This window comes from Pseudopipra pipra, chromosome 20 (genome assembly GCF_036250125.1).
Source record: "Pseudopipra pipra isolate bDixPip1 chromosome 20, bDixPip1.hap1, whole genome shotgun sequence".
Taxonomy (NCBI): Eukaryota; Metazoa; Chordata; class Aves; order Passeriformes; family Pipridae; genus Pseudopipra; species Pseudopipra pipra.
Window position 1 is genome coordinate 11,087,022 of NC_087568.1, and position 13,618 is coordinate 11,100,639.

At 46.7% G+C, this 13,618-nt stretch overlaps 1 protein-coding gene across 14 annotated transcripts in view; it reads left to right on the forward strand.

Annotated features, from left to right (window-relative positions):
* The window catches only part of EXD3 (exonuclease 3'-5' domain containing 3), a 294,208-nt gene that overhangs the window by 118,497 nt on the left and 162,093 nt on the right, over positions 1–13,618 (forward strand). For all 14 annotated transcript variants that reach the window (XM_064677279.1, XM_064677280.1, XM_064677275.1 and 11 more), the window contains 2 exons: positions 547–620; positions 3,081–3,119. In XM_064677279.1, coding sequence (XP_064533349.1) covers positions 547–620; positions 3,081–3,119 — 113 coding nt within the window. The remainder of the gene's footprint in view (positions 1–546; positions 621–3,080; positions 3,120–13,618) is intronic.

Below are 13,618 nucleotides of genomic sequence, written 5' to 3' on the forward strand. Positions count from 1 at the left end.
AACAAGTGTGGCTTGCTAGCTCAGCAAAACAATAGTCCCCACCCTCTTTGTGTGGACGAGGAGTCTCTTCCATGGATCTGTGTTTTATCGGATAAACTTTAGCCACAAGTTTACATCCTGAGTAAGTTGTTCACAACTGCTTCAATGACTTAACAACACAGGTTCCAATTAAACCCAGAAGAATGCAGCCTCTAGAAACTGAGGTGGTGCCCGTGTGGGGATGCTGCCTAATTAAAGGTGTGAAGTCATTGACTGTGGAGCATATTGAACCACAGGGTGGATCTTATCACTCAGGGGTGGTGGAACCAGAGATATCAGACCCGAGGATTAGCATTGCTAATCACAGTTGAAAGTGTAAATAACAGTTTATAGTTGAGATAAGCTGACAATGTTCTACTCTGTCCCTCACTGTTCCAAGTGTGAGGGCATCCTGCCTTCCCCAACCCCAGTCTGACATTGGGGAAGGAAAAGTGTCATGTCTAGATAGTAAAACTTCCAGGAAATTTGGCAATGTTGGGTACTTAAATGTCTTTTTCCTTCTTTCAGCCCTCTGCCCTAATGTCATAAATCAGCGGCACTTGAGAACCCTGAACTACCTCTTTTACAAGAGATTTGTTGAGGTATGTGCTGTGTTGTGTGTGGGGGTGAATGAGGATTTTCATTCCATTTGCATTTTGAATAACACAATTGAGATAATTGAAATGTATCAATAGTGTATGAGCAAGTTTTTGGTGTGAGTAGTATGATATAAAGATGCCTTGGATCTGCCATTGGATCAGTTTGTTCTGTGAATGAATAGTTTGTGTGTCCATTCGTGTTCCAATGCCTGGGTGTCCTGACTGCTCAGGGCTGGAGCTTCTTCCCCTCAGCTCCCTCAGTGCTCTGGGTCAGGATCAGCTCTCCAGCATTCAGCTTCCTTCAGCCATCTCAAATAAGCAGGAACATACTGGATAAAGAGTTTTTGGGGCATTTGTGTGGGGTTTTAAGAACACTAGGTTCTAGACATTCCTCATGTCTGGGTGCTCTGTAGGCAATTTACTTTGGTGCTTGTGGCCTGGCTGGGATAGGTATGGCCCAAACCTGCCACAGGAGCGTTTTTGTGCTGCCAACCTTGTTACTGTGGAACAAAATGGTCCTATTTTCAGCTCCTGAACCACTCTTTGAACAAACTTTACTTCTGTTCAGCCTCCAAATTCTCTTTCCAAATCCACTGGTACTTGTGCTGGCACTGAGGGGTTGAAGGAATAAGAAAATGCCACTAATTCTTTCTGAGAAGCAGTTTTCTAGGAGGCAGCTTGGAGGTTGACTGTCTGCAGAATGACTTGAATGTGGTTTCTCCTCCCCACTCATGAGTGCACTGAGCCAAGTCACTGCCCTTTGGATGCTCCTGAGCTCCTGTACTGGGAACACATTTATCTCCTTAACAGAGTGGGTTTGGTGCTTCTCCTGATGGTCTGGCTTTCAGCACAACCCTGTGCCTGGGGACAGATCATACCAGTTGAGAGTCAGATTTATTTTTTTCTGCCTCTTCTGTAAAAAACAGCTCACACTTGTATCCAGGTGTATCCATTGAACTGTGAAGGACAAGGACCACAAGAGACTGAATATCACAGTGAAATGTTTCCATTTCTTGTATTTCGAATTCTCAAGCAGTATTTGCCAAGCTTGGAGCAGGTTTTCATCTGCAGTTCATAAAAGATTTTCTTCTTGTAGATAGAGGAGGTTTTTAGCAGAGTCTGAGCCCAGCAGGTTTCTCAGATGTTCCTACAGGACTATTGATCCCGTCTCCAGAGAGCCAGCGTTCAGGGAATGAGCCACCTCCCCTGAAGTGCCTGTTCTGTGTTCAGAAGAGGATTCCTTTTTGCTCTGACAGCAACAAGCAAATCCAGGCATATCTTCTGACCCCCCAGCCCCAGTACTTTGAACATGAGGATGGGGTTGAAGTGTGCTGATCTGATGACACCGTTCTGGCACAGCAGGTTCTGCTCCCAAGACCTCCCGAGCCATCAGTGAAGGCTCTGAGCTGTCTTTGCTGCCTGCCAGCCTCACTGCCAGGAGAGCTGGGGAGGAGTGGGCATTCCAGCCTCCTGCATCTCAGATCTTTAGTGCAGATGACATCACTGGAACAAGCTTGGTCATCCACTGCGAGTGAGCAGAGAGCATTTATCCAGGTGTGTTTATTTAGCAGAGTGGAATGGATTCATGATCTGGGGTTCTGCTCTCTTTGGTCTTCCATTTCCTTTGTTTTGGAGCATTTGCTTGATTTAAAATATTCAAGCTGGCCAGTTACTTCCATTAAGGTACATTTGGCAGCTGCTTCTGGACACAGTCCCTTCTTCTCAGAGCTCTTTGGTGCTCTCTGTTTACCATTCTCAGCTGTGTCTGAGCTCTGGCTAAATGGCCCCTTCATCTCACTAGTATTTAAATTACATGCTTGTGTATCTCAGAGCTGTTTTCTTTGAGGCTCTTACTCCATGTTTGCTCTTGTACCTTTCCATAAAAGTGGCACTAGCAATCCCTGTTCCTCTGCCAGCACCAAGGCTGAGGCTCATGATCAGTCTCATGCAGCCTCTGCTCTTGGCAGAGTGGAGAGTAGATCCAATCCCAAGTTTCTCCCCAAGTTTGGCTCTGAACTACATTAGAATGAGAATATTAACTTATCAGTTTCCTTTCCCAGACCTCATGATTCCAGAGGATTTTTGATGACTTGGCTGTTGAGAAAAGTTTGTATTTTAATATTCTGAATGCTCAGCCTTGCAGAGGATCCCTGAGATGTCTCCTTTTCCTGGAGCCCATGGGATGGCTCTCCATGGGCTGGCTGGAGAGCTGAACAGTCTGAGGACACATTGCACATGAATTTTTATATCTTACATGCTGTCATGTAACAGTTCTTTTGAGTTACTTTGTCCAAGCTGTGTTGTTCTGCTGTGCCCTGACAGCTGAGCTGTCCCGTGTGCTCCAGAGTGCGTTCCTCGACCACAGGTGATGCCAGTGGGTACCATGTGGTGTTCCTTTCTAGTTTGCTGTGTGGAACATCTTCCCTTTTCTGAGATGTCTCAGGAGTAATTTTATCTTTTCAGAAAACCATGACTGAGGAGAACTGGGCAGATCACGTTCAGGTGAGTATGGATTTCCCTCTCCCGTTTTCTCAGGGTTATTTGCTTGGAGATTGTTTTAAACTGTTCAGAGTATCCAGTTGTGGATACTGTATTTCTGCTATTACAGTTCTGCCCTTTCTCATCACTTTGAAAGCATACAGCAAAACTGTACATGCAGGGAAGGGCAAAGGAGAACATTTATATTTTAATTCCTGTTATGTCTTTGTAAATGCTCTCATTTGGCTGGAGTTTTGGCTGGAGCCAAACTAGAATGTTTGGACAACACTCAGGCACATGGAGGGATTGTTGGGGTGGCCAGTGCAGGGCCAGGAGTTGGACTCGAAGACCCTTGTGGGTCCCTTCCAACTCGGGACACTCAATGGTTCTGCGATTCTGTGATCTGAATGTATCGAGTACATTCTTTTACTTTCCATTAGTGAACCATCAGTGCTTATTTATGTGTCCATGGTATCCCTGTGGGATTGCAACCTCATGGTGTTTGCTCCTGTTCTGTAACTCCTCTCAGTTGAGTTCTGCAGCCATTGGGGATTTCTGAAAATCCACTTGAAGGGTCAGCACGGGCTCCCAGTGGTAACAGCCAGCCTGGTGACTGATGATCTCAGGGATTTGAGGTCTCTGGCACTGTTTGGACACACCAGCAAAGCGATGGGATTGTTGGGGTGTCTGTGCAGGGCCAGGCGTTGGACACAATGACCCTTGTGGGTCTCCTTCAGCTCAGGAGATTCCATGATTCTCTGATTCTAACTTCTGGATGTGCTTTGGTGTGTGAGGTGAAAGGCTTTCTGTTGATGATGGAGTGTGGGGACACCTCCCATGCCCATCACTTGTGCAGGCAGGAGGCTCAGGATACTCCCTGGGAAGTAAGTGCATGTGTGGTGCCTGGTAAAGCCACCTCCCTAGAGAGCACAGAGCGTGATGGACTGTGGCAAAGGGTTGTCTTCGCTTTCCCAAAGGATTCCAATCTTTGTATTTCCTGTGTGTTGCCAACTGATCTGTTTTTCACAGCTATGTAATTATGAGCTGAGCAGTGCTGGAACTTGCCTGTTATCAGCCTGACTCCGAGTTATCAGAGATCTGCTTTGGCATCACTTGAAAGTGATTGGAATCTGTGCCTGTGCATCTGGAGGGAACTGAAACCATCACCTGGGCAGGCTGCTGCTGCTGCTGACAGGGAAAGGAGGGAACAAAGGAGAGATCTCAGAGCAAGTTTTGCTTTTCAGTGCAAGAACTAAGGTTGTCTGGGACTTTATAGGTTTTGAAAGATTGGGCTTTACAGGGGGGAATGACTCAACATTCGCTCAGAGTTTCATAGAATCAGGATCACAGACTGGTTTGGGTTGGGAGGTACCTTAAAAGCTCATCCAGTTCCACCCCCTGCCATGGGCAGGGACACCTTCCACTAGCCCAGGTTGCTCCAAGCCCCATCCAACCTGGCCTTGGACACTTCCAGGGATGGGGCAGCCACAGCTTCTCTGGGCAACAGCTTAACCCGTGACTTGACATGTTTTGATCAAAAAAAATTTGCTGAGTTCCTTGTGGAGCTGAGGAAAGCCGTTGTTTGTGTTGTGTGTCCCATCCCTGTGTTTAGTTGAGGCTCAGAGACAGTTTGAATCTCTCAAGCTCTGCCTGTCCAGGCACTGTTAAAGACAGGAGGCAGAGGATGGGACTCAGTGTGACCTCTGGTCACCTGGGGGAATGGGAACCAGAACACCCAAAAGACTCCACAATGACAAACTCTCAAAATAAATGGATAATTTTTGGATATGTTTTTTAATTTGAAATTCAAAGAGGTATTGATGGGATTAAAGCTCATTTTCATTTAATTCTGTGCTGCAGCCATAACAAAGGACCTATCAGGAGCCCTCGTGGTTATATAATATCAGGAATTATAGAGATATCAGGTGAATTACACAGATCTCAGGAGCCCTGATGAAAGCAGGTCTGTCTCTGCTGGCCATGGCACACTCACCATGGCAGGCCAGAGACATTTCAGGGCTGGGATTTCTTTTTGTTCACCCTGAGCGTTGCAAGTACACATTTTTCCTGTGGGATGAATCCAAGGTGTGATCCTGACTGCTCCTACAAAAGGCAGAAACTCAGGAGTTAAGTGTGGGGCCAACAGAACTTGTTTCCAGCCCTGTAGCAAACTGGTTTTGCCCCCTCTGCCTGCCAGCACCCAGTACCTGAGCTGACGTCCAGGCAGGGATGACAAAGGAGGCAAAAGGGGAAGGAGAGGGATCAAAACCTCTTCATACCATAGGGAAGCTGCCCTCATCCCCACTGCCTGCTGCAAACCTGGTGAGCCAGGAGAGCTGCCACTTGTAGCATCTTCTCTAAGTGGAGGTGCCTGGAGGGCAGAGGGAGGGAAGAGACTCTCTGTGCCCTGTGCCAACTCTTCATTCCCTTGCCTGACTGATTCTGGGCTGCTGGAAACACACGGGAGTGCCTGTCTTCACAAGGAGAGGGGAAGGTGTGTAGGACAGTGGTGGTAGATAGGCAGCGAAAAAGGGGCAGGGCATGAGGCTCCTGTCTGCTTTCTGTGTGCCTTTCTACTTCCATTTTCACATACTTCATGTTGTTCATGGCTTCATCAGCTGCAAAAAGAGGGTAAAATTGGGCAAAGCAAGCACAGAACAGCCAGTCTGAGACTCTGCTCAGAGGTGTTCAGGATTGTCCCTCCAGTGACTGCAGAGAGCATGTGGCCAGTGGCAGGAGGGGCTGTGGAATGCTGATGTTCCCCTGGAAATTCTGCAGGACAAAATCACTTTGAGACTAAAAAGCACAGAAGGCATTTTTGGCACTGGCAAAGTGATGGGATTGTTGAGGTATCTGTGCAGGGCCAGGGATTGGACATGATGATCCTTGTGGGTCTTTTCCAGCTCGGGAGATTCCATGATTCTCTGATTCTAACTTCTAGATGTGCTTTGGTGTGTGAGGTGAAAGGCTTTCTGTTGATGGTGGAGTGTGGGGACACCTCCCATGCCAATCATTTGTGCAGACAGGAGGCTCAGGATCTGCCAAGCTTTCAAAAAGTGAACACACACAGAACTGTGATATTGGTGAGGAGCACAGTAGGGAAGTGACTGATGAGAGATGTCACCTCTGCCGGTGTTTAGGTGTCAGATTGTGTCTGAGATACTTGTGTGAGGTTGGCAACATGACATGGGCCCTGCTGAGGTGCACTCCGGTCTCAGGTGGCACCTGGAGCCCCAGGATGTCTCAAATAGCACCAGACACTTGTGTTCTGGGGAGCTGAAATTCTCCAGTTACCAGAGGACTGGGAGTGGGAGGGTCTGGTGTTCTGCTGCCCCACTCTCGGTGTGCCCTGTTCTCACCAGTGTTTCAGGGGGATCTTGTAACTGGGCCCTTCTAGACTCAGCTGGGTTGATCAGTGCCAAATCAGTTTAAAGTGTTGTCTCAAATATGCCAGAAGTCTGTGTGCTTATTTGGCCTTCCTGCTATGAAACTCCTTCTCCCATGGAGCAGAACAGGGTGACACTGCACAGCTCTTGTTTGGGGCACTGACTGGAATCAGTATTGGACAGGGATAAAACACATTGGTTCATTTGGGACTGCCAGTGTCATAGTAACTGTGAGGTTGGAGAAAGGGAATGGTTAGAAATGGGATTTTCATTTTTACTGACCTTGAGCCAAAGGGCCTTTTGCTGCTAAATCCCAAACAATTCTGTGCTGAAGTCTGCACAGGGAAACTGTCCCTTAGCTTCTCAAATATCAAAATCTTAAACCCTTCCAAAACTTTGCTCAGAAAAACGCTGCTGTTTGTAGAGGTGTCACGTGTTCCTTGAGTGCTCCTTGGGAGCAGGGGCCCACCAGCCAGCCCTCTTGCATGGGATGAGGGGAAACAGCCTCAAGTTGTACCAGGGAAGGTCTAGCATTAGAAAAAAATTTTTCACAGAAAGAGTTGTAAAGCTTTGGCACAGCTGCCCAGGGCAGTGTGGAGTCACCATCCCTGGAGGTGTTCAAAAAACCTGTGGATGTGGCAGTTGAGGACATGGTTTAGTGATGAACATGGTGCTGGTTGACGGTTGGACTGGATGATCTTAAATGTCTTTTCCTACCTTAACGATTCCATGATTCTCTGATTCTGTACTGGGTGGAACCACTCTGGCCTTCACTTCGGCCTGTGGGGTTTGAGAGAAGGGGACGGGGATACAGGGATACGCCACTCAGAAAAGTGGCCCTTGTTTTCCCTCAGGCCCCTGTTTTGCAGCTCTTCAGCCTGCTCGGGACTTCTGTGGGAATGCTGAGATGAATCCTGGAGCCAGCTGTTCCCCTGTTCAGCGTGGGGAGAGCCTGCAGCTGATCTCTCTCCTCCTCCAGCTGGGTCAGTGAGATAACTTACTTATTTTAAAATTTCTGACCATGGAAATCAAGCACTGTGCCAGCTCATTCTCTGGGTGACCAGGGATGAGATGCTGGTAATTCCTAGGAAATCTATAGCTCCAGTTCCACTGCAGTTCCAGGGTTGTTCTGCTGCTTACAGACAATATTCTGAAATCTCCCCCAATAGAAGGCAGAAGGTTAAAGTGTCCTCCTTTCTGTGCAATAAATTGGAAAAACTTGGACAATTCCTGCTTTTTAATAGGTGTAAATTACCTTACACTGCAGCAAGGACTTGATGTAATCTTACTTATTTAACCAATTACTTTATAAATGGCAGTGGCTGATGGCAAGATCCTTTCTGTACAGGATCATTTTGACCTCAATTGAAACACAACTACCTCTGGAATAAAATGCAATAACTGCTACACTCAGGGAGAGGATTTTTAAGGGGAATTTAAAGAGCAGAATGTAATTATTTTTCCAAAGGTTTAGGGAAACTTTTCAATTGACTCAAGATTGTTTTGAGGTCGGCAGCATCCCCATGGTGTGAGGAACTGAATGAACAGGGAATGAAGCAATCTGTGCAATGCAAATGGGAATGATGCTTGGGAGGTGGTTAAGGAACGACTTGTCTCTCGGTATAAGACTGCATGTCAAATTATCTTCCCCTCTGTGTTTGAGTGAAGTGTTTATTCAGGAATGGGATGGATTTCATCACTTGAACATCAAATCCAGACTGCCTGTTTTCCTGGAAGGTGGAAACCCAAACTAGTTTAACCAGCCGATGTGTGGAGTCCCCTGTTAGTACTTCTGGGCTCTTTTTTAGCAGGAAATTAGAACCAGTGGATGATTAGTTTTGTTCCTTCTGGCCTTAAAAATCTCAGGGAGGAACCATCAACTGAAATAAATTTTTGTGGTTCCACCAGTGTTTCTGCTCATGGTGCTTTTTTTTTTGAGTTGCTGGGCCACTGGAGCCCAGTAGCTCCCAGTATGGGGGTGTGTATGAATACATAGGAGCTGCTCCTGGTCTGGTTTTGCCTGCAGTCTGCCTGTTAAACCATCTTAAAGAATTGCATTTATCTCTCCACAGCTTTAAGCGGCTTCCTAACAGATCCTGTTTAAAAAAGGAGATTTGGTTTTTCTTTTCCGTTTCCCTCTTGCAAAGTAGCTGGTGTCTAGACCTGAGTAGTGACAGTTTTAAGGTCTGCTGTCTTGGGCAGTCAGGACTGGGGTAATGGCTTGGTTTCAGGAGAGAACTGGCAGCCTTGCTTCCCCCAGTGTCCACTGGTTGCTCCCATTGCTCCTTCCATCCCTCTCCATGCGTTCTGTCCCCTGTTCAGGGACTGACAGGAGCTCAGGGGGGTGACAGTGTTTGGACAATCCCTCTGCTTTTGCCCTGTGCCATTTTCTTTGGATTCACTACTCCTTTTGAAGGTCTCTGGGGAGAACATAGAGCTACAACATGATGTAAAAGTATATTGTTCCTAAGGGCATATTAAACCATGGGTAAAATGGACAATTAAAGTAGGAGGCAAAGTATAGATTTCTTTCTATTTTGCAGTTCAGTTTGGCAATGGAGTGATACATTTCTTGATAGCTGGAAGAACACCAGTTACTGCAAAGCAGAGGTACTGACTGATGGTGCTGATGCAGGGAACAGACATATCTGTGACTGTCTCAGGAGCAGCATCCTGTAATTCCAGGATTTGGACCCAATGATCCTTGTGGTTCCCTTCCAGCCCAGGATATTCTGTGATTCTATGATTCTGTGATTCAGTTCTGTAGCTCTGTTCTGCTCCGAGGATGGAGAGCAGGAAGATGTGCACCTGTCCTAATAAAGTCAACACCGTTGGGCTAAAAGAAATGGGAACTTATCATTGAACAAACCCACAGCTGCTGTGGGAGAATACATGGGAAAAGCCAAATATGCAGGGTGTTCTGTGCCTTCCTGCCTAAAGAAGAGTCTATCACATACAGTTAATGTAAATACCTCCAGGTACCTCCTGCGTGGCCTGGACTGGGTTAATTTTCTGTTAGAGCTGGAGGACTGGAGTGTCCAATGGTAATTATGGTAGTTTTGTTTATAACAAATCCAGCCATTGCTGAGCACAAAGACACTGATGAATTCTGGTGTAATTTTACAGTAGGTGCAAAGAAGCTAAGACAAATTACCATTGTCAAAAATGTCCAAAATAACTTTAAAAGTCAGCTTAAAATTTCTCTGGAGTGATAGAAGATTTGTTTGCTCAATAACTTCAGAAAATCAGCCCCCATTTACTGAAGGGTGGCTCCACAGGGCTGAGTTCTGGGGCTTGATGGGAGGTAAGTGTCTGTGATTCTGATTCAGTGAGGGATTGTTGAGGAATTCCTTGGAAAGCTCAGGATCTCAGTTTTAAAATTCATGGCTGAATAGCCTTTATGTGCAGGCATAGTAAGTACTGGAGAGTGAAGAGAGGAACCTGGAGAGAACACACTAGAAAAAAAGAAATCTCCTTTAAATTGTTTTGGTATGTTAGAGATGCATTCTGACCTTAACCCCTGCCACCAGCCAAGGCCAGCGTGCTGCTAAGCACTGTAATTACATTTCTGTCACTAGCAGGCATTCATTCAAAAGCACAGCTTCATCAGAAAGAGATTTGGTATGGTATAAAAAAGAGCTAATTGGCTTATGGCTGTAGGGTGAGAGGTCAGTGTTAGATTAAAGAGTTAAGAGCATCAGCGAGCTGCTCGGCTCCACTGGGGTGTGCTGGGGGAAGTTGAGTTCTGCCACATGGGAAAAGCATCTTGGGAGCGGGAAACTAAATAGGAAGGACAATCACCCAAAACCTTACAGGAACGTGTAGAACATACCAGGTCCTTAAAATCTATGTCAGGAGTCAATATATAGTGTCGAGCATACCTGTTACTGACTCCAGACTGCAGCAGTGGTAGGGTTAGAGTCACATAATCCCGGACTGCTTTGGGCTGGAAGGGTTGGGAAGGACCTTAAAGCTCATCTCATGTCATGCCATGGCCAATGACACCTTTGACTATTGCAGCTTGCTCCAAGCCCCATCTAACCTGGCCTTGGACACTTCCAGGGATGGGGCAGCCACAGCTTCTCTGTGGCAGGGCCTCACCACCTTCACAGGGAGCAGTTTCTTCCCAATATCTAATCTAACTCTCCCTTGTATCAGTTTAAAAACATCCCCCCTTGTCCTGTCACTGTCTGCCCTTGTAAAAAGTCACTGTCTGTCTTTTCTATAAGCCCCCTTCAAGTACTTAAAGGCCACAACAAGGTCTCCTCAGAGCCTTCTCTTCTCCAGACTGAACGTCCCCAGCTCCTGTTTGTATACCAGAGGGTAAAAATGAGGACAGGCTCACTTCAAACAGGCAAATCCTCGTGTTCCTTTTGCTCTAGGACAAAGGGAACCCTGTCAAGAGCACTGACATTGGCCTCTACAGCAGAAACAGGGAAAGGCAAAAGGGAGGCTGGGACATAGAGCTTGCCTGCTTCCTGGTGTAGCACAGAAGGAGAGGATGGATTCACTAATTTTAAAAAAAAAAACAAACTGAGAAACAATAGGGCTCTGCATATGTTCTGTTTGCAAGTGGGAGACAACTCTTACCTGCAGCTCCATGGCATGAGACCACATGGTGGGAGTTGCTGAGAGCTTGGGGCTGTGCAGGTGGAGGGGCTACATTTGCCCAGTGCTACTAAAGTTTTAAGCCTTGTACATATTCACACACACAGACCTGCTCTGCCCTTCTTATCCAGCCCCCAGTAAAACTATCCAGTTATTCAATAATCATCCCAGATTATTTAAACCCTCTGTAATCGATCGGTCCCTGTCTGAGTGCTCCACTGATAGATATTGGATTCTAAACCCTGTGCAGATCAGCTGCCTTGCACACAGATAATCAGACTGTTGGCAATTGATAGTTTGGCTGTATTATACTTTTAGTCAAGATTAGTTCCCCAGTTCCCTGCCAAGAAGAGAACCACATAAACAGAGGATTGTTTGGAAACAAAAAAAGTTCCTCTTGACAGAGAAGTCATGTAAATGGGAAGAAACAGGAAACTAATCTTCCCTTGTTCGCTCTGAAAGAATGCATATCTCTGAGGAATGTTGTAATTATGGATTTAGGAAATCAGTCCAGTTTGCCAGGGTGTGAATTTCAGAGTTCATTCAGTCAACCCTCTCAAGCATTTCTCCTCCAGAACAAAAACCACCAGGAGCTGAACTGTACCAAAAGAGATTAAAGGAAAGAAAAATCTACTGCCAAGCTTTGCTTTTGGGAAAGATCCTGCACAGATACTGATTATTGCTTTGGCTCTGAGCCGGGGAGGTTTGGGCATGGTAGAGTAGAAATCAGTGGTAACCCATGTTTGTCCTGTGGGCATCTATTTCCATAGACTAATGATGGGAAGAGTTTGTGCTCCTGAGCAAGTACTTCCATCGTCAGGATTTTTGCTTATTTACTTTGAAGACTTTCCTAAATAGAAAAGTGGCCCCTGCTGGGAATGGCACATTAGAATGTTCTTAGAGAGAAAAGAACCTAAACCCAAGTTCCTCACTGTTCTGAAGCGGGGCTGGAGCAGACCCATGAGCAGAGCGGAGCCAGGGAGAGCAGTAGGGGTGAGTACAGGGCACAGAAGGCTGGAGACCATGAGTGACAGAGCCCTTGGGGAGCATTGCTCGGAGTTTCAGCCTGGTCTGGAGAAGGGCTTCCACAGACAGGTCATGAAAAAAATCATCTTCCAAACCTGCTGGAAGCGAGGCAGCAGCAGAGAAGAGACCTAAGAAGTCATGTCAGTGAACCCCAGGGCTGGGTTATAAAGAAAGCAAAGAAATTAGCTTGTGGCCTCTGTTCTTTGTCAGCTGACATGGGAGATGTGAAGTTCATTCCACCTCAAACCTTACAGGGCTTTTAGTTCAGGCAGGGATACAGGTGAGAACCTGGAGCACTTTGATAGCCAGTCTTTGATACATCTGTTTCCACAGGAAAAGTGCAGATCTGAGGGGAATTGCTGTACATCAGGAGTGTGTGGCAGAGTCATGACCGTAGAGTCCTAGAATCATGGAATAGTTTGGTTTTCAAGGGACCTTAAAGATCTTCTAGTTCCAACCCCCTGCATCCTGGCCCAGGAGGACCCCTCTAGAGAGCTGTTAAAATAATCCACAGCCAGGACCAAGTAAAAGGAGATTCCTGCATTGTTGCTCAGCATCATAACTTGGAATTTGACCTGAGCAGGGAGAATGGAGTCAGGAGAGAACAAGAAGCACGTTTCTGAGGCTCTTCTCCCATCTTGCAAGTGCTTTCTCCTGTGAAGTCTGTGGAGCGGACATAGGCTGGACCCAAGCAGGAATTCCCACTGGGCAATAAATGTGCTGTAATTCCATGTCTCTTTGGAAAGGAAGATGGAGTTTATGGATTCTCATTATGTATGTGACTGCGTATGGGAACTCTTAGTGGAGTGATTGGTTGGGTTAGTTGCCTACTGGTTTAGCTCGTTAGAGTTAATATTAGTACTATCCAAACCAATTGGGAAGGCATCAGGGTGGCTTCAGCTCCTGCACACCCCGACAATTGATGAGGTGTAATCCTGTGAGTTCAGTTCCCAGCAGCAGTGGAAACACAGTGACAGTGGTTTCATTCCTTTACACAGCTGCAGTTCTGGCAATCCTGCAGTGACGTGGAGCTGCAGTGCCCTGTCCCTGTCCCTGCAGTGGGGTCAGGCTCCAGGCATCCCTCGCTGTTCCTGCAGACAGATCCTGTAGCATGAGTGGATGTCACACACCTCTGCTCAGTTGGATTTTGGAATACTCAAGTTGGATAGTCATCCTTCAGGCAGACCAAGCTTAGCAGAGTATTTCCCTCATCAGGGCTTCCATGCTTCGGGATACAAACCAGAGTTCTGTGATGTGACTTTTGTAGAACATTTGTGGTTGATCGTATAAACCTTCTGAGGCTTGAGAGACCAGGGCAGTGATCTTGGGTCACATGAGGCCTAGGCTCAGTGAGGCTCAGCAGCAGTGCTGGTCACCCAGGGTGCAGTATATGATGGGAGCCTTCCCTCCCTCCAACTGGAGAGCAGGATTTGCCATTGGCCACAGCAACACTTTGTTCGTGTGTGTGTGTGACACGATGACAAAAGGCGGGTAGATAAATGC